The sequence below is a fragment of the Zootoca vivipara genome, chromosome 5 (assembly GCF_963506605.1).
Source record: "Zootoca vivipara chromosome 5, rZooViv1.1, whole genome shotgun sequence".
Lineage (NCBI taxonomy): Eukaryota > Metazoa > Chordata > Lepidosauria > Squamata > Lacertidae > Zootoca > Zootoca vivipara.
This window is the reverse complement of record NC_083280.1, coordinates 7,535,148-7,554,363: the sequence shown is the minus strand read 5'-3', so window position 1 is coordinate 7,554,363 and position 19,216 is coordinate 7,535,148. Positions and strand designations below refer to the sequence as shown.

The window sequence follows — 19,216 nt, the reverse complement described above, 5'->3', positions numbered from 1 at the left end:
CAACACCCCCCCCCCAACATGCAAGTCCCACCGAAATGCTGCAAACAGGACCCTTCCCTGGGGCTACCCCTTTAACCAAAAAAACATGAAAAAGAAGTTCTCTCCTCCCGGCTCAAACCCTGCCATCTGCAAGCAGCCATTGATGACAGAGCGGCATTGCCATGGCAACCGGGGAGATTCAAGCTGGGCCCTCTCTCTCTTTTTGTGGCGGAGAAAGAGGGAAGAGATCCCACCCCCCAAATAAATAAATACATTAATGTGCAAGATACTGAAAGGTTGGGAGTGGAGAAGAAGAAGAAGAAGAAGAAGAAGAAGAAGAAGAAGAAGAAGAAGAAGAAGAAGAAGAAGAAGAAGAAGAAGAAGAAGAAGAAGAAGAGAAGAGGAGGAGGAGGAGGAGGAGGAGGAGGAGGAGGAGGAGGAGGAGGAGGAGGAGGAGGAGGAGGAGGAGGAGTTTGGATTTGATATCCCGCTTTATCACTACCCGAAGGAGTCTCAAAGCAGCTAACATTCTCCTTTCCCTACCTCTCCCACAACAAGCACTCTGTGAGGTGAGTGAGACTGAGAGACTTCAGAGAAGTGTGACTAGCCAAAGGTCACCCAGCAGCTGCATGTGGAGGGGCGGAGACCCGAACCCGGTTCCCCAGATTACGAGTCCACTGCTCTTAACCACACCACCACACTGGCTCTCACTGGTGGGGGGAGGGCGGAAGAAAAACTGATGGGGGTGGGAAGAAGCCACACTCTTCCAGCATCAGAGCCCCAACAAGTGCTGTTTATTTTTATTTATTAAACTTGTATTCCGCCTGTAAGGGGGAAGGCTTATAGGGAACAGCCCCCCCTCATCAGGTCGAGTTCCTCGGCAAGCAGTAAGTCCAGCAGCGGATCAGATTATAGGAGTCGGGAAACAGAGGGGGAGAGACGAGGCTCTAGCAGCGTCAGACAGCCTCTCCACCAAGCGGAGGGGGAAGAAGGTGGGGAGGAAGGGACCGGAGAGCAGTCAGAAGGACGGCCCTTCCCCCCAATGCCTGAATTGAGACGAACGGCTCCCCGTAGGACAAGGGGGAGGCGCTTTGGCGTTCCCAAGCTGTTATGTTGGGCGTGAAACAGAAAGAAGGCATTGCGAGGTTCTGACTCAGACTAAGCAGACATGATTTGCAGACACTTTGCACTGTAAATAGCATGCACAAATAAAAACATCTTAACGACAAGCAGATGTGGATAGTTGTTACTCAAGAGTAGCCACAAGAACCCCTGACCCTGACACCACCCTTCATCTGAAGATCTCATGGCCGTTCACAAGATAAAAAACACACCACAAAATACACAATAAAAACAAGAACAAGAACAAACCTATAATGCTCCCCCCCTTTTTGGCGCAGGGTGCTGTTGACTCCGCTTTCTTGTTATCATCCCAAAAATAAGCTTGCTTGGGGAATTGTCTCCCCCGCCAATGCATCATATCCTGCCCCCCCTTCCCACCAACCCCTTCACCCCTCCCTCTGGCCGCAAATGCTTTGGGTGCAATCTGCAGGACTGTCCTCCGCCCCATTGCAGAATGGTATCAAACCCCTAGGGGAACAAGGGAGCTACAGACTGATTATCCAACTCCATCATGGGAGGGAGTTTTTTTTGGGGGGAGGCATGGTGCCCTTTATTTGACTGTTATTTACCATCTTGACTTGGCTGAGGACTGCTGTCAATTTTAGGAGGCCATGGAAGGGGCATTGTAGTCAGGATCAGTCCTGAAACATAGGTAGAATGTAGGACAAGATAGGGTCCCCCACTCCAACAACCCCGTTTAAAACGTTTTTGGGTGATTCAATGTGTTATATATATGAGCCCAATCCACACTTTTTCTAGACGTAGTCAGGGGGGAATATGTTGGAAAATGAAGGGGGAAGACAAGATTTCTAGGGCTGCCTGAGCTGTGTTTGCAATTTACATTTTGCATCTCACCAACTCAATATCCCACAATCAGATTCATTTGTGAGGATCAGTTTATATATAGATATATATTGCTTGCTTGTTTATTACATTAAGCATTTTGTGTTTTTATACTGTAATCTTTGGATGAAGGGCAGTATATAAATTTAATAAATAAAATACTTTGAATGGGCTTTGGTAGCTTCCTTCCTTGCTCTGGATCCGATATTTCAGCCTTTGGCAGATCTTGGGGTTTGTGGAATGCCCCCCCCCACCAGAAAGGAGCTGTGTGATTGCAGCATGACGGAAGGCCAGACTCTGGGACAGAGATAGAGATAAGCAAGGACAGATTTTTCCCACCAGAGAGGTGTGATTCTGCAGCACTGAACAGCAAGCAAGAAAAAAACCAATGTAGTGATGCTTGTCTAACGTCCTTAAAGTTTGGGAACGGGCCAAGATTCAAGAAGTCACACATGGAAATGGTTGATGATGGTGCCATCCGGCCCAGGTACCAACAGGAATTCTTGCCGCTCACCTCAGTTAACACTTGATCCAGAAGCACCCTAGCCTCGGAGGAGACATTCCATGGATCTGTTTCTTCCACCATCATGGAATCCAGAGTGCCCTTCTCCAACACCACATCAAAGCTCCCATCCACAAAGGTCAAGGCCTGGGCGTCCATCACTGCCCAGTGCAGGCCTGGGCAATGGGCATAGCGGTCTCGCACGCTTGCAATGCATATGGGTGAGTAGTCGATGCTGGTGATGTCTGTATAGCCCAGCTGGAAGAGGTTGTAGCTCAGAGCACTGTTCCCGCAGCCTGCAAAAGAGATGGACTTGGACTAGTTACGCTGAAGAATTTCACATATTTGCCAACTGTAAATAAAGGATCGCCCACAGTGAACCAACTATCCTGGAAGACAGAGACAGGCTGCTGCTGTTGCTCTTTCCCCGGGCATCCCCAAACTGCGGCCTTCCAGATGTTTTGGCCTACAACTCCCATGATCCCTAGCTAACAGGACCAGTGGTCGGGGAAGATGGGAATTGTAGGCCAAAACATCTGGAGGGCCGAAGTTTGGGGATGCCTGCTCTTTCCCTGCAATGCATGGCCTTTGGTGCGTGCTGGATGTTTTCTAGGATTTTGAAGGCTTGGCCAAGGTCCATCAAGTCACAGAATAATAGAACTATAGGAATCCAAAGGGCCATTTAACCCAACCTCCAGCAAGCCCAACAATATTTTCTTTCTTTCTTTTTTACTTTACAGGGAATCAGCCTTAGCTTTTACAAAGACAGTCAATATGGCCCCAGACTGTGCCTCCTTAAGAAGGCTAGTGTGTCTCATGTCGTTGGGGCTGATGTTGGAAAGTGTTTAGAAGCTCCAGCTGGTCCAAAATGGTCTGGGCAGACTAGTGACTGGGGCTGGTTACAGGGAGAATGTTACTTTCCTGATAAAGAGAGCAGGTGTCTTTAAAACTTCTGGCTGGACTTCCGGGTTGAACGCGAGCGCCGGCGGCAGCGGGAGAGGTTTTCTCCCGTCCTTTGAAGGGTCCTGGGGGGGTCTGCAGAGCGCGCAGCCCCCCAAAACTTCAGGTAGAGCGACCTGAAGCCTGGACGACCTGGCGGCTGTCATTTTTTGACCTCCCTTCCCCCCCGAAGAGCCCTAATAAGGGCGCGAGAGCGGGGAAGGTGGAAGGCAGAGACACGGCAGGCATAGTGCTTCCCTTCTCCGGAGCAGCTCCAACGTCCGACGGTGAAACAGCGTTCAACTTTCTTCAAAACAAATATACAAGCATCTGAATTCGGCCACAGTGAGTAAAATCTGAAGTTTGCCATAATTTTCAAGCAATTGGGCCATTGGGAAAACTTTCAAAACGGAGGTCGGGTTTTCCCCCCCCCTGCGGTAGCGCTGGAAGCAAAGACAAGCCTCCGCAGCGAACTGTATAAAGAGAGACTTTCTGACCTTTATTTCTGCGATTTTCTGCTTTACTACAAAAGAGAGCAGGGTCTCTTAAATAACCCTGCAGTTCTAAGTTTTAAAGTTTTAATGGATCGCTTCAAGACCCTGGAAGCGGGTCTCCGTCTGCTCTAGCCAAGCATTCCTTTGTGATGGTAGAGAACAATCAACTCATGAACTCTTGTTTACCCTTTGACAAGTACTGATTTGACTGCAGCCTTCCTGTCAAAGGAATAAGGACTAATAAGGACTAGTATAAGGTAAAATCTGCAACTTTCTAACCCAAAATAGCCAGGAATTTTAGGCAACAATATTACTCTTGTTAGAACTGTTTCAATTTCCATTCTCAGATTGCATATTTTGTGACTGGGTCTCATAGCTGACTGAAGCTGGGAACATTTTGATATGGTGACCTTGAGAGCCTGGCTTAGCAATTGAATGACTGATTGTTTTGACTTCTCCTCTCTGATAAGGGTACATCTGGACTATAGAAAATAGTGGAGAGGCAGTTCTTGGTTTTACACTTCTTCTTTTTCTTGCCACTAAGCAATAAATATGTCAGGGCCAGAGCCCTCTGGTGGAAAATTAAAGAAAAAAGGATCTTTTTCCTCTGGCTTCGAGGAAGAGGTGTTAAAAGCTTTAGCAACGCTTCCAGTACTGAAAGAGGGATTGGAACGCAATATCCTGGAACAACGGAAAACCACGCAGGAAGTGAGGCAATTAAGAGAAGAATTAGGAGCCATCTCTAAAGATATATCACAAGTCAAATCTCAAGTTGTTGCAGTTGACCAGAGAGTGGTGGAGCTGGAAGAGAGAAGGGTCCCTGATTTAGAGAAACAATCCTATCAGGCACAAGTGGCGCTCGCCTTTTTACAAATGAAACAGAGAGAGACGAATCTCAGGATCAGAGGATTTCCCCTTATAGAAGAAGGTGATCTAAAGGCAAAATTAATTGAAGAGTTTGCAAAAACGTGGAATCTTACAAAAGAAGAATTGGAACAACAAATCATCAAAGCATTCAGATTCGGTGCAAGATCCAAGAAAGATAAAAATTTTGTCAGTGATTGTATGATAACATTCCAAACTAGAGAACAAAGAGATAGAATACTAAATTTGCATTACGAGAAAACTTTGAGAGTGCAAGAAACACAGATCATTCTTTTTAAGGATTTGCCAAAATTCTTTCTGGACCTGAGATCCCAATATTCCGATTTGGCAAGCATTCTGAAAAGGAGAGGGATCAATTTTAAGTGGGAATTTCCGGAAGGTCTGAATTTCCAGCTCCGACAGAAGAAATATAAAATCAAATCAGTGGATCAGAAGAAAGACTTCTTACAGAAGCACGAAAGAGAACTCCTAAAATTGGGACTCCCTTCCTCGACTCCAGGAGTGGACGAACCGATTGAGTTAGACTCTGATTCATACTTGGAGGGCGCTGCAGCACCACTTTAAGATGTCACTGAGGATTCTCTCATGGAATTCAAATGGATTGAACTCAAAACAGAAAAGGAATCAAATCTATCATGTCCTGGCAAAGCAAAGACTGGATATCATATGTTTACAGGAGACTCATGTCACAAAGGCGCATCGAAGAATTCTACAAAATAAAAAATTGGGACTTGAATTTATTTCATCGGATGAAGTTAAAAAACGAGGAGTAGTGATATATGCAAAAGAGAAGTTAACTCCTAAATTGATATTTAAAGATGAAAAGGGAAGATATGTTGCAGTCGAAGTCACATCTCAAGGCGAAAAAATTTTGATTCTGGGAATTTACGCTCCAAATGATGGAAAATCGGATTTCTTCAAAAGATTACACGAGAAACTTTTGGATTATTTGGATTACAAATTATGCCTACTGGGAGATTTGAATGGAGTGGTGTCAACATTAATGGACAGATCTCAAAGACAAAAGGAATCCAAAGATGGAAGACTTCCAAAGTCTTTCTTTGAACTGATAGACAATTTTGACTTAATTGATACATGGAGATTGAAAAATCCATTGGAAAAAGACCAAACTTTCTTCTCAAATGCCAAAAAATCGTGGAGTCGTATCGACTACATATGGATTTCGAGAGAGTTGGGTCCGAGGATAAATAAGGCTGAAATTTGCCCAAGAACTTGCTCCGACCATAATGCAGTATTACTAGATTTAAAAACATCTCTTCAGGGCACTTACAGATGGCGAATGAATGATGCTTTGTTGAGGAATGAAAATGTTTTGAAAAAAACACAAAAAACAATAAAGGACTATTTTGAGATTAATTTAAGAACATCTGTCAGTAAGAAAATTATATGGGATGCCAGTAAAGCGGTAATGAGAGGATTTCTGATCCAACAAAATACAATTAAGAAAAAAGAATATAATGCAAAGAAAGAAAAGATTTGGAATCAAATGAAAGAAAAGGAAAAGAAGCTAAGAGCAAATCCTAAGAATATACAGATACAAAAAGAGATTAAGGCATTACAAGGACAATTTTCCCAATTAATGAACGTGGAAATAGAATCTAAAATTAAATGGATGAAACAGAGATCCTTTGAATCAGCGAATAAATGTGGAAAATTGCTGGCATGGCAATTGAAAAAAAGGCAGAAGCAAAACACTATTACACACCTTGTTCAAGATGGAAAACATCTGGAGCACCCGACAGAGATTAGAAAGTGTTTTCAGAAATATTTTAAACAATTATATAAACAAGAAAAACAAGATAAAGAAGAATTGGAGAAATTCTTGGACAAACATGGCTTGCATAAAATCCCAGAGGATAAGAAAACCCTACTCTCGCAACAGATAACGATACAGGAAGTAGAACTAGCGATACAACAAATGCAATTGGGTAAGACCCCAGGACCGGATGGTCTTACAGCTACATATTACAAATTAATGAAGGACTGGTTAGTCCAACCTCTGAAAGACTTATGCAACGAAATCATGACTGGAGGAGGGGCCCCCGAGTCTTGGAAGGAAGCTTATATCACCCTGATACCCAAACCGGACTTGGATAGAACGCAAGTAAAGAATTATCGCCCAATCTCCTTACTGAATGTGGATTACAAATTATTCGCCAGTATTCTGGCTTCTAGATTGAAAAAGGTCCTACGAGATTTTATACATAAAGATCAAGCCGGCTTTCTGCCAGGAAGGCATATGAAGGACAATATTAGGAATGTTGTGGACATCCTAGAGATGTTGGAACAGAAAATAAATAAAAAAGCTGTGCTAATGTTTATTGATGCAGAGAAGGCCTTTGACAATATTTCCTGGACGTTCTTAAAGAAGAATTTAGAAAAAATGGAGGTGGGCCAAATTTTTTTGACTGGAGTAAAGGCGATCTACTCAGAGCAAAGAGCAAAGATTATTGTTAATAATATGGTATCAGAGGACATTAAAATTGAAAAAGGTACAAGACAAGGGTGTCCCCTCTCACCTTTGCTTTTTATAACGGTCCTGGAGGTCTTACTCAACAAGATTAGAAAGGACGATGAAATAAAAGGAGTGACTGTAGGGAAGAAACAATATAAACTTAAAGCCTTTGCAGATGACCTTGTTCTGACATTAGAAGATCCGGAGTCCAGTGTTCAAAGGGCTCTGGAAGTAATCCAAGAATTTGGAAAGGCAGCAGGTTTTAGATTGAATAAATCAAAAACCAAAGTTTTAGGTAAGAATATAGACAGTAAGGAAAGAGAAAAGTTACAGGAGGCGACTGGTTTATCTTTTGTTAAGAAAGTAAAGTACCTTGGTATTAATATGACTGCAAAAAACTTGAATCTATTTAAAGACAATTATGTAAAAATGTGGAATGAAGTGAAAAAAGATTTAGAGACTTGGACCAACCTGAAACTCTCTCTGTTGGGTCGTATAGCTACTGTTAAAATGAATGTATTGCCAAAGATGCTGTTTTTATTTCAGTCATTGCCAATAGTTGAGAAGTTGGATTGTTTTAAAGAGTGGCAAAAGGTGTTATCGAAATTTATATGGCAGGGGAAGAAGCCAAGAATTAAATATAAGATACTTACTGATGAAAAACAAAGAGGTGGCTTCTCCCTGCCCGATTTAAAGATTTATTATGAAGCAGCGACCTTTTGCTGGTTGAAAGAGTGGTTTCTGTTGGAAAATTCAGATATTTTAGATCTAGAAGGTTATGACAATCTTTATGGCTGGCATGCATATGTATGGTATGACAAAGTAAAGGCCCACAGAGGCTTTAAAACACATATAATAAGAAAAGCATTGTATAGTGTTTGGACCAGGTATAAAGATTTGTTAGAAAGAAAAACACCTAAATGGATTTCACCATTAGAGGCCAAGGTTCGAAAAAGAGTTAATACGGAACCCAGTTGGCCGAAATATAGAGATTTGCTGATTCAAGAAGGAGACCAATTTAAGTTAAAGACTTACGAGGAGTTAAAGTGTAAACTAGACGATTGGCTCCAATACCATCAGATAAATGAAGTTTTTAAAATGGATAAATTGATTGGTTTTCAATCAGAGAAGTCAAAGTTGGAAACAGAATTGTTAGAACCCAAGCTAAAAACACTTTCCAGAATGTATAAATTGCTGCTTGAGTGGCATACGAAAGATGAACAAACAAAGAATGTTATGATTTTGTGGGCAAAGGATGTGGGTCATAATATTATGATTGAGGATTGGGAGAAACTGTGGAAAGTGAATATAAAATTTACTGCGTGTAGCTTATTACAAGAAAATCTAATGAAAATGATGTATAGATGGTATCTTACACCAGTAAAATTGGCAAAAATATACCACAGTCATGATAATAAATGTTGGAGATGTAAGAAAGAAGTAGGATCCTTTTACCACATGTGGTGGACGTGTCCACTGGTAAGTGACTTCTGGAATAAGATTTATAATGAACTAAAGAAAGTGTTTAAAAACACATTTGTTAAAAAACCAGAAGCATTTCTAGTGGGCATTGTAGGGAAGGAAATTCCAAAGAAAAATGTGTCTTTTTTATGCACGCCACTACGGCAGCGAGACTTCTGATTGCTAAGAACTGGAAATTACAAACATTACCAACGATTGACGACTGGCAGATGAAGATGATGGAATTTATGGAATTGGCTGAGATGACTGGAAGAATCCGCAACCAGGGAGAAGAAGCGATGGAAGAAGAATGGAAAGATTTTAAATTATATCTTAAAAAACATGCGAAAGTAATTTACTAGAATAGAAATTAAGTAGTAAATGAACTGCGGAAATTTATAACATGTGAGATGATAGTTAAAAAGTATGATTTTTAATGTGATTAAAATGATGTAGAATTTGCTAATTAAATAATCTCTAAGGGACCAAAGGGAGGGAAACCCGAGGAGGTCCCTAAAGACAATGTAAAGGGTTTAAGGAACAACTAATTAGAATGTGTTTTTATTTATTTTTTTGTGTATTATTTTTTTCTGGTTTCTCTCTTGTTTGTTCTCTTTTTCTTTTTGTCTTATGTTGAAAAATCTCAATAAAAAATATTTTAAAAAAATAAATAAATAAAACTTCTGGCTAACCTTGAGCCGTGATGCTTCTCTTTTTAAAAACAAACAAAAACAAAACTAAAACCCTGAGCCCAGCAACAAGACGCTTTGTTTTTCCAACTCCAGAGACAGGCAATTCTAAGAAGACCCCCCCTCCCCAGGGGAAACTGTTCCACTCTGGTAACTTACCGAACCCAGAAAGTCACAGGTGGCTGCGGAGGGCAAAAAGAGAGAAAAGCAGGACTGAGTGGGTGCTGCGGATCACAATTAGCTTAATTAGAGATGAAGCAGCACTTAATGAGCGGGTTGCAAAAGGCGCTTTAATTACTTCCGCATTGGGCTTGGCATTTGTACGCCTGGCACTTACACCCAGAGGAAGGCACAAGGATTCCAACGCTCAATCTACATAAGCCACCCTACTAGGCTCTCACCTGCACAGTCCCCAGCCCCTGGGATTTAAAATCCAGCCTCCCTCCGTCTCCCCTCAGTCTACAATATATTAAATGGGTTGCAGGTGGAGTAATCATGCCTTTCACAAGCCAGGCATCCAATGAAGAATTTGGCTCCAAGGCTTCCTACTAGTTACTGCACACACTCAGGCATCTCCATCTCTATCCTCCATCGGCTGGGGGGGGGGGTGCGTGTGTGTGGGGGGGGTGCATATTCCAGCCAGGCCAAAATGCTCAAAGGGAGCCAGAAGGGAGAGCGGCAAAATGGCAAAATTGGGAGGGCAAAATTGAAGGGAAAAGACAAACATGTCCACCTTGGAGGGAGGGATTTTTAAAAAAATGTAATAAATATAAATAAAATAAAAATGAACCAGACATGTTTCATGTGATTTCTATGCCCATGTAAGATAGGATTTGGTTTTGTGCCATTGTGCATATGAGGTTCTCCATGCTATTGAAGTCTGGACAACGGATAGACAACATGGTGCGCTCGAAGTGTCACTGGACTCCAGCACCCATCAGCCCCACTAGCATGGATAATGGGGGGACGATGGGAACTGTAGCATGACAACATCTGGAAGGCCACCAGCTCCACATTCCAGGTCTAGATCCTCCCACAAAAGAGTTACGGAATGATCTCTGCACCCGCAGAAACCTAGGAACCAGCCTTCTATCATGGGTCTATCTAGCTCAGAACTGCCTGCGCTGACAGGCAGCGGCACTACGAGGCTTCAGGTGGGAAGCCCTGACCAGCCTCACCTGAGACACCGGGCACCATGCTCTGCCACGGAGCTATGATCTCTCCCTCCGCACAGAATGATCTCTGTGCCCCACAATGGCACTTCCAGAAAGAATGAGAAGTGCTGTAGATTTAGGATGCTGGCGGCAGAACCTGATACCAAATAGCGGCTTCACCACCGGAAACTCAGCCCCAGGAGGACTGCACGATTTGCAGGTTCGATGCCTGTCACCTCAAACTCAGGCACACCTTCCATTTTGTCCTTCACCCCCTATGTTTCCCAGCACAGCAAGGATCCCGGGACTGTTAATCACACATCCAGCAGACGGGCCCTCTAACAGGCTCAGGCGATTAGACCCAGTTAATCCCAACCTGCTTGCAAGCTCCAGCCTCCCTCCCTATATCAGATTAAGGAGCCACCACGTTAAAAGCCACCACAGCAGCAATCAGATCAAAGAGATAAACCATCAGGTAGGATTAATGGAGGCTTAGAGCCCTCTCCTTCCCAGTCGGGACTTTTGCAAATGGTAAGCCAGGATTCTCTTAATTTGCTGGCTGTGATTAGGGTGCAGGGGCACAGGGTGCCCAGTCCGGCAGAGCCTTTGGGAGAGGTTCAAAGAAGAAACCAACGAACGAACGAAGATTCCCCAGTAAGAGAGAAGAACAGGGAGTCTAACTTGCTTGCCAGGCCTGCATAACTAGCTGGGGCATTTTTTCCCCCAGTGAGAGAGCTGTTGCCTGAAATTTCATCAGCTTTTAAGGTGAAGGTATCCCAGACTCAGCGCAGCGGAGATGAGGCTGAGGCTGTCACTTGCCACACTGAAAACTCTTGCACAGATGCAGGCTTATTTCTGCGTTTGGTACTCTGTGGAGATTTTATTTTAATCTAATTTGTTCTGAAATGCCATTTGACAGCACAGGCATTAAGGCAAGGGCTGCAGCTCCCTGGCAGAGCATCTGACTTACACGCGGGTGGCCCCAGGTTCAATCCCCGGCATCTCCACGTAGGGCTGGCACGCCCCCTGTCTGAAACCCTGGAGAGCAACTGCCAGTCAACTGAGACCACACTGAGCAGGATGGAAAATGGTCTAAATCAGCACAAGGCAGCTGCTGGTGCTCCTGGACGCACAGAATTGCTGGGAGAAGCCAAGAGGCTGCAAAGATGAAGCCCTTCCTGCAAAGCCAGCCTGCCCAACTGCCAATCCCGCCTCTCTCCCATCAACTTCCACCACTCAGGTTACCGCGTGCCATAAATAGACAGCAGATGTGCTGTCAAGAGATTAGCTCCGCAGCTGGCTCAAGTGAGCAAGTCAAGCCACGTGCTACGGAGGGAATCGTTTCGAATGCATGAGCAAGCAAAGGGCAACATCAGCAAGTGGGGCATGACTGCTGACCAAAAGCAGTATTAGAAACTCAGATATATAACCCAGGCACCGTAATGGCCTCTTAAAGCAAGGTTACAGTCACCAAAACAGTATGTCTAGTTGCCATTTTGGCGCAAGGTGGCTCTAAAGTCTTATTTTACAAATGATGTACTGACTGTGATTGATTCTCAGTTAAACACCTGGCTAGTTCAGAAGACTATCCTGAGCTAGTTTAAGAATTTAAAGAAGAAAAGTCACTTGGTCCAGGGACAGTCCACATATCTATTGGCCTATTCCGGCCTCTTTTTCTTAATGGTGACATGGGGCCATTCAAAACATTGGAATATTCTTCACAACTGTGAGCAGGACAGTGGGATGGGGTAAGTGAAAAAAAAAGCCACAACAATTAACTATAGCAGTGGTCAGGGATTATGGGAGCTGTGGCCTAAAAACACCGTAGCTGCTAAGCTTTCTTTCTTTCTTTTTTAAAGAAACCCAGGCATTAATAACCCATGCGAAAATTCCGTAAGCTTTTGTACTGTCAGTCAGTTTTCGTAGACAGGATAGTGTCATATATCCAGCTACGTATTATAAAATGTGTTCCAAAAAGACCATTTCCCAAATATCAAATGATCTGCATCTCTTTTGGGGGGTGGAGAGAAAGAGGTGAGATTTTCATAAAATCACTACAGTATATATATATATATTTAGGTTGCAGGTACATCCTCACCAGATTAATCTGCCTTGAGGATCCTGGCTAAGCCCATAAGGCAGGCAGGATATAAATGTGAAAGAGAACTGTATAAACAGATACCCCGTTTGTAGATAAATATTAAAATAGATATATTTTTATACCTGAGACAGACAGCCAAAGACAACTTGAATATATAAGGTTTGTGCAATTAACAATCTGCATATCATTTCCATGGCAGATGCCAAATTAGACTTGGCGGGCCAGTTGCTCGTGCTCCACAATATTCTTACTATTAACCATCCGTGTGAAAAGCCTGAGTCAGCCTTCGAAAAATCCTGACAGATGGGTTCAAGTCACAAGAGACAAAAAAAGGGGGGGAAGGGGGGGAGTATCCAGGCACACTTTAATTTGCCTCTTGGTTTTCACATTTTCCTGCCTTTCTCACGGTTACATTTTCAGCCTCATCTGCGGCAGTCATGATGGCTAGAAGGCTAACTTTTAAGCAAATAAGCAATGGGGCTTTGAAGGATTCTGAAAAGGGCATCAGCAAATATATACGGTCTCCTTTTTCATCTAGCAGCAATAGGATCACGAAGGTATTTTTTATTTTATTTCAAAGGGTAAAAAAAACAGAAAAGCAAATTCCTAACTCTCATGGTGACACTTCAGAGATGCAGAAGGAAATCGGAAGGGTTTGCTGAGGAAACAGGGTTTTCCTGAAAAGTCTCCTATAAGGATGGGTTCTCAGCTGCAGACCAGACCAACGCTCGCATCCACCAAGAACAGCCCTTCAAAGGGGGCAGCAGAGCATCACTCAGGTTCTGAACAGTGGCAGAGAAGGCCATTGGGAGCATCTATTCCAGGGGCCGACACACTGCCCTCTGGTGGTAGCCAGGAGGAACCGGGATACTGCTTGTTTACAAAATATCATCCCTGCAGCAGAAATACAAAGGTTTCCATTGCACTCCCTTCCCCAGTGACGACCTCTGTCCTCTCTGCAGGAAAACTGGACACTCCAAGACTTCAAGAGAAGTGAAGCCCTTTCCCACCAGCTGTAAGATGGGAGCAACTTCTCTTGTGAAGACGGATGTAATAGTTACATTGCCAAGTATTCCCTGGCAAAAGCTGCACCTTCCGATTGCAACCCTTTCAACTTTCCCTCCTCTTCCCCCCCCGCCCTCTTTCTTTTAGCTTCTAGCCCAAGACTGCGAGGGGAAAGCCTGACAGCTGCCTCTCTTTCTCTCCCACTTTACTCCATCACCTCTTTCCTTGCCAAAAGAACCAACACATTATGTTACAATCTGAAGCAGGGAAGGCAGAGCTCTGCCAAATTAAGCAGCACGACGCATGAAAAATACACCAAATTTGCAGGAACCACCCTATCAGCAGAAACTATGCTTGCTGGGTATAGAATTCACCTGAGTCCCCAATACAGACTTCTCTGAGCCACTTGCATTTGCAAGATAAAGGATATTAGAAGACCCTGCTGGATCAGGCCATACAGTCCAGCATCCTGTTCTCACAGTGGCCAACCAGATGCCTGTGGAAACCAGCAAGCAGGATCCGAGCACAAAAGCCCTCTCCCCTCCTTTGGTTTCCAGTACTGAAAAGCATTTCTGCCTCCAGCTGAGGCCCTTGATAGCCCTCTCCTCCAGGAAAGCAATCCTAGCTTCTTCCTGAAGCTCAGCTGCATTATGGGAACCCAACAATTGCCTAAATTGTTGCTGTGGAAACCCAGCCAGGTAATAAATAAATGCATAAATAAATAATATTTAAATAGTTGGTAGGGTTGCAAATTCTTCTGGTCTCCCCTACTCCACAAGGCTGCTATCCAGTGTGAATTCCACCAGCTGCATACTTTAGGGGGCAATCCTAAGTCTAGATCGATTGGGATGAGACGAGGTTTGACCCAGAAGTTTTTGTGGCTGAGCGTAACTCCCTCATCCTGGCTCAGCTGGAGACAGGCCACCATATCCCACCCAGCTGGCTGAGCAGAGATTGGCAGATCTCAAGCCCTGAAAAAGAGGCGTTGCAGGTGGGGGACTCGAGGTCGGGGAGACTTAGGCTGGATCCTAACTTGTTGTTGTTGTTTAGTCGTGTCCGACTCTTCGTGACCCCATGGACCATAGCACGCCAGGCACTCCTGTCTTGCACTGCCTCCCGCAGTTTGGTCAAACTCATGTTCGTAGCTTCGAGAACACTGTCCAACCATCTTGTCCTCTGTCGTCCCCTTCTCCTAGTGCCCTCAATCTTTCCCAACATCAGGGTCTTTTCCAAGGATTCTTCTCTTCTCATGAGGTGGCCAAAGTATTGGAGCCTCAGCTTCACGATCTGTCCTTCCAGGGAGCACTCAGGGCTGATTTCCTTAAGAATGGATAGGTTTGATCTTCTAGCAGTCCATGGGACTCTCAAGAGTCTCCTCCAGCACCATATTTCAAAAGCATCAATTCTTCGGCGATCAGCCTTCTTCATGGTCCAGCTCTCACTTCCATACATCACTACTGGGAAAACCATAGCTTTAACTATACAGACCTTTGTCGGCAAGGTGATGTCTCTGCTTTTTAAGATGCTGTCTAGGTTTGTCATTGCTTTTCTCCCAAGAAGCAGGCGTCTTTTAATTTCGTGACTTCTGTCACCATCTGCAGTGATCAAGGAGCCCAAGAAAGTAAAATCTCTCACTGCCTCCATCCTAACTAAGCCAGTTCAAATCAGTCACACACCAACTCCAACTGGCAACGTGGTGTAAATTAACCTGGCAAAAAGGGTAGTGCAACTCAGGTGACACGCATAGGACTGCATGAACATTTCGCCCCTTTGCCTCCACTGAAGCAACTATTTTTACACACACACACACACAAACACACCAGTGCCAAACAGGCACAGGAAGAGCTGAGCAACAAACTCCATAACGACTGGCCAGAGACCACTGCTTGTAACATACTGATGGATCAACTGTGCTGCTGCTGCCCCCTAGTGGCTCATAGGAGCAACATCCTAATAATATTTTTATAACCATAGCTGCCAAGTTCTCCCTTTTTTAAAAGGGAAATTCCCTTATGCTGAATAGGCTTCCTCACGAGAAAAGGGAAAACTTGACAGCTATGTTTATAACTCAAAAGAATTCTGAATCCTCCTGCAAAAAGCAGAAGGTAGTGAGGAAAGTGGGTCCTTGAGAAAGGCTGCCCAAATCCATAGCAGGGCAATATTTTTATTTATAGGGAAGGTCAGAAGTTGGTTGGCAGAGCAATGGCTTCAATCGCAGGTTCAATCCTTCGCATCTCCATGGGAAGGATCACCAGTCCAAAATGCAGGAGAGGCAAAGTCAATAACAACATTAAGAACCTTCTGGATCAGGCCCATGGCCCATCTTGTCCAGCATCCTGTTCTCACAACGGCCAGCCAGATCACAGAATCGTAGAACTGCATGTTCGGGAGGGACCCACAAGGGCCCTTTGGCCCAACCCCCTGCAATGCAGGAGACACAGCTAAAAAATCCCTGACAGATGACTATCCAACCTGTGCTTGAAAACCCTCAATGCAGGAGAGTCCACCACTTTTTGTGGTAGATGCTTATGGGAAACCCACAATCAGGACCTGAGCACAAGAGCAATCTCCCCTCTTGCAGTTTCGGGAATCTAGTGAGAGGTGTGTTTCGCTATTTTGTGCACACATACAGCCTTGACGAACCTGGCACCCTTCAGAGGTTTCGGATTATAACTCCCTGCCTTCACTTCTACTCTTTTCGGTGCCTTCTGAAAACATCCCTCTTTAGACAAGCCTATCCAGATGCTTTGACAGTTGAGGTAATTCTAATCTGCTTTAGTAGTGTAACCTTTGTAGGTTTTAAAGTGGGGTCACTTTTCTTGATTTTATTGTTTTCTCGTTTCATAAACCCCTTTGAGGTTTGCTTTTGTTTTTACAGCCAAGCAGCCAATGGATTTTTATGAAACAAACAAGTAAACGAACACACTCACTCCCAGCAGTCCCAGCTAGTTGGCCGAGGCTGCTGGGAGTTGAAGTTCAAAACACCTGGAGGGCGCCAGGTTGGCAAAGGGCCCCAGGGTCTTACTCCAAGTCTGCATGTAATGTGTCACACTGTGGTGTCTGAAAATGTGACGTGAAGGCTGGCAACAATAGTGCCTGGAGACATGGAATGACAGCTGGGAGGAGCGCAGAGAGAAGAAATGCCACAGAGAATCTGCAGCAGCACAACCAGACGCCTCATCTGCCCCAGCTGCAACAAAACATGTCTCTTCTGCATCAGTTTCTACAGCCACAAGCAGGCTCTGCAACCTTCCAAGAGTTTGACCTCACCCGCAAAGGTGCACACATCCATTGTCTCCTGAAACTGACGGATGCTAACAACAGTTGTCTGGTTGGTTGCTTTGGACTGCCCTGAGGAAGATAAAGCTCTAAAAATTAAATAATTACAATAAGAGCCAGTGTGAAGTAGTGGTTAGAGCAGGGGTTGGCAAGGTTTACCTTGCCTGGGCCAGTTCACTCCGGCAGAGATCCCTCCGTGGGTTGGATCGCATGCGTGCATGATTTCCAGTGCATGCGCAGACATGATTTCTGGCACCACGAAAGCGAGTCCCCGCGCCGTGCTGCTCCAGTTTAGTATAGTGCGCGGGGACTCACCGAGTGGGTAGCTTGGTTCAGGGGCGGCTCGTGGGCCAGTTAAATGACCCCCATAGGCTGCTTGTGGCCCATGGGCCTTAGGTTGCCAACCCCTGGATTAGAGTGTCAGACTAGTACCTGGGAGAAACCAGCGTTGAAATTCCTGCTCGGCAAAGAAGCTCACTAGGTGACCTTGGGCCGGTCACTACCTCTCTCTGTCTAACCTATCAAGGATATTGACAAGCTGGAAGGTGTGCAGAGGAGGGCGACCAAGATGGTTGAGGGACTGGAAACCAAGCCTTATGAGGAATGGTTGAAAGAGTTGGGTATGTTTAGCCTGGAAAAGAAGAGACTGAGAGATGATAGCCACAGGCCCGGCCCTACGTGCAGGCTGGGTGGCGCAGGGCACCATGGCGCCGGCCCGCCAGGAGGGCGCCGCGAGCTGCGCCCACCCGCTGGCCGACCGGTCCGCCGCGCAGCTGCGCCTGCCTGCCCGCCTGCCGCGCAGCAGCGCCTATTGCACCCGCGCTGTGCGCGGCGCCCACCCGCCCACCGCGCTGGGAAACGGGGTGGGAGGGCGCCGGAGGGATCCGGCACACCACAGCATCGGGAGCGCTTAAGACGGCGCTGGATAGCCATCTTCAATTATCTCAAGGGCTGTCACATGGAATATGGAGCAAGTTTGCTTTCTCCTGCTGCGGAGGGTAGGACACGAGCCAAAGGCTTCAAGATACAAGAAAGCAGATTCCGACTAAACATCAGGAAGAACTTTGACAGTAAGAGCCATTCGACAGTGGAACTGTCTCCCTCAGGAAGCGGTGGACTCTCCTTAACTGAAGGCTTTGAAGCAGAGGTTGGATGGCCACCTGTCATGGATGCTTTAGTTGAGATTCCTGCATTGCAGGGGGTTGAACTAGATGACCCTTGGGGGCCCTTCCAAGTCTACGATACTACGAACTTACCTCACAGGGTTGTTGCGGGGATTAAATGAGGATGGGGAGAACCACGGACACCACCTTGAGCTCTTTGGAGAAAAGGGTGGGATATAAAACGCAACAAAGAATATGAGATAAATAATAATGTGACACGACCATACCACGCTTCCAGGCAGGCAGGCAGGCAGGCAGGCAGGCAGGCAACTCACCCAGCACCAGGATCCGATCACCAGGGCTCAGCTCCGCCTCCAGCTGCTCTCGAAATCGCTCCAAGCCCCCGAACCATTCGGCCGGAGCCGCCCCTTCGTCCTGGTACCGCGAGTCCCAGAAGCTCCTGTCCCGGTACCGGGCGTTGGAGTCCGGCAGCTGCCGCCTTCGCGGAACCTCCTCCTCCTCCTCCTCCATGTCGCTTCCCCGAGGAAGGGCGGCCAAGCGAGGGTAGGGCTGGCGGGGAGGGTGGGAGCCTTCCGAATGCAGCCTCCGCCCACGTGGCGCCCTGAAAACCACGTGCAGCTTCCGCTCGCCACTTCCTGGTCGGTCGTGGAGAGCTTTGCTTCCGTCTGTTGGTCTTGGAGGTGGTTGGGTGGGAGAATGTGGGGCGCTAGTCCTCACCGAGGCGAGGCTGGCCCATGCCTGGGGTCTTTGCCACCGCTTCGTATGAATGATTCTCTGTGCAAAACCCAGGGAGGCAGTAAACCCGTTATTTTGCTGCAGAGATAACCCAGGAAAGAGTCTTGCACGGCATCTTAGCAGTCCTAAGTCGCGTCTACTCGGAAGTAAGTCCCATTGAACTGAACGGGGCTTACTTCCAGGTAAGCGGCGTGAGGACTGCAGCCTTGAAAGGCTCACAAGTTTATTGCCCACGTATGCTTAGCCTGGTAAAGAAAAGACTTGAGAGGAGATTTGATAATCATCAAATATCTAAAGGGCTGTTGGTGGAAGATGGAGCAAGCTTGTTTGGTCTTGCTCTGGAGGGTAGGACACGATCCAATGGATTCAAGTTACAAGGAAGGAGATTCTGACTAAACACCAAGAACTTTCTGACAGGAAGAGCTGTT

General features: G+C 45.7%; 1 protein-coding gene across 2 annotated transcripts in view; it reads right to left on the bottom strand.

The window, feature by feature from the left end:
- The window catches only part of EEF1AKMT4 (EEF1A lysine methyltransferase 4), a 38,864-nt gene extending 20,151 nt beyond the window's left edge, over window positions 1–18,713 (bottom strand). The window contains exons 1-2 of one of the 2 annotated variants that reach the window (XM_060274328.1): window positions 18,368–18,646; window positions 2,459–2,742 (exon numbers count right to left, since the gene is read on the bottom strand). In XM_060274328.1, the coding sequence (XP_060130311.1) occupies window positions 2,459–2,742; window positions 18,368–18,563 (480 nt within the window). In that variant the 5' untranslated portion in view covers window positions 18,564–18,646. Of the gene's footprint in view, window positions 1–1,497; window positions 2,743–18,367 lie in introns of those variants that run through there. The other variant, XM_035133593.2, reaches the window with a different exon arrangement.
- Between the last annotated feature and the right edge of the window lie 503 nt (window positions 18,714–19,216).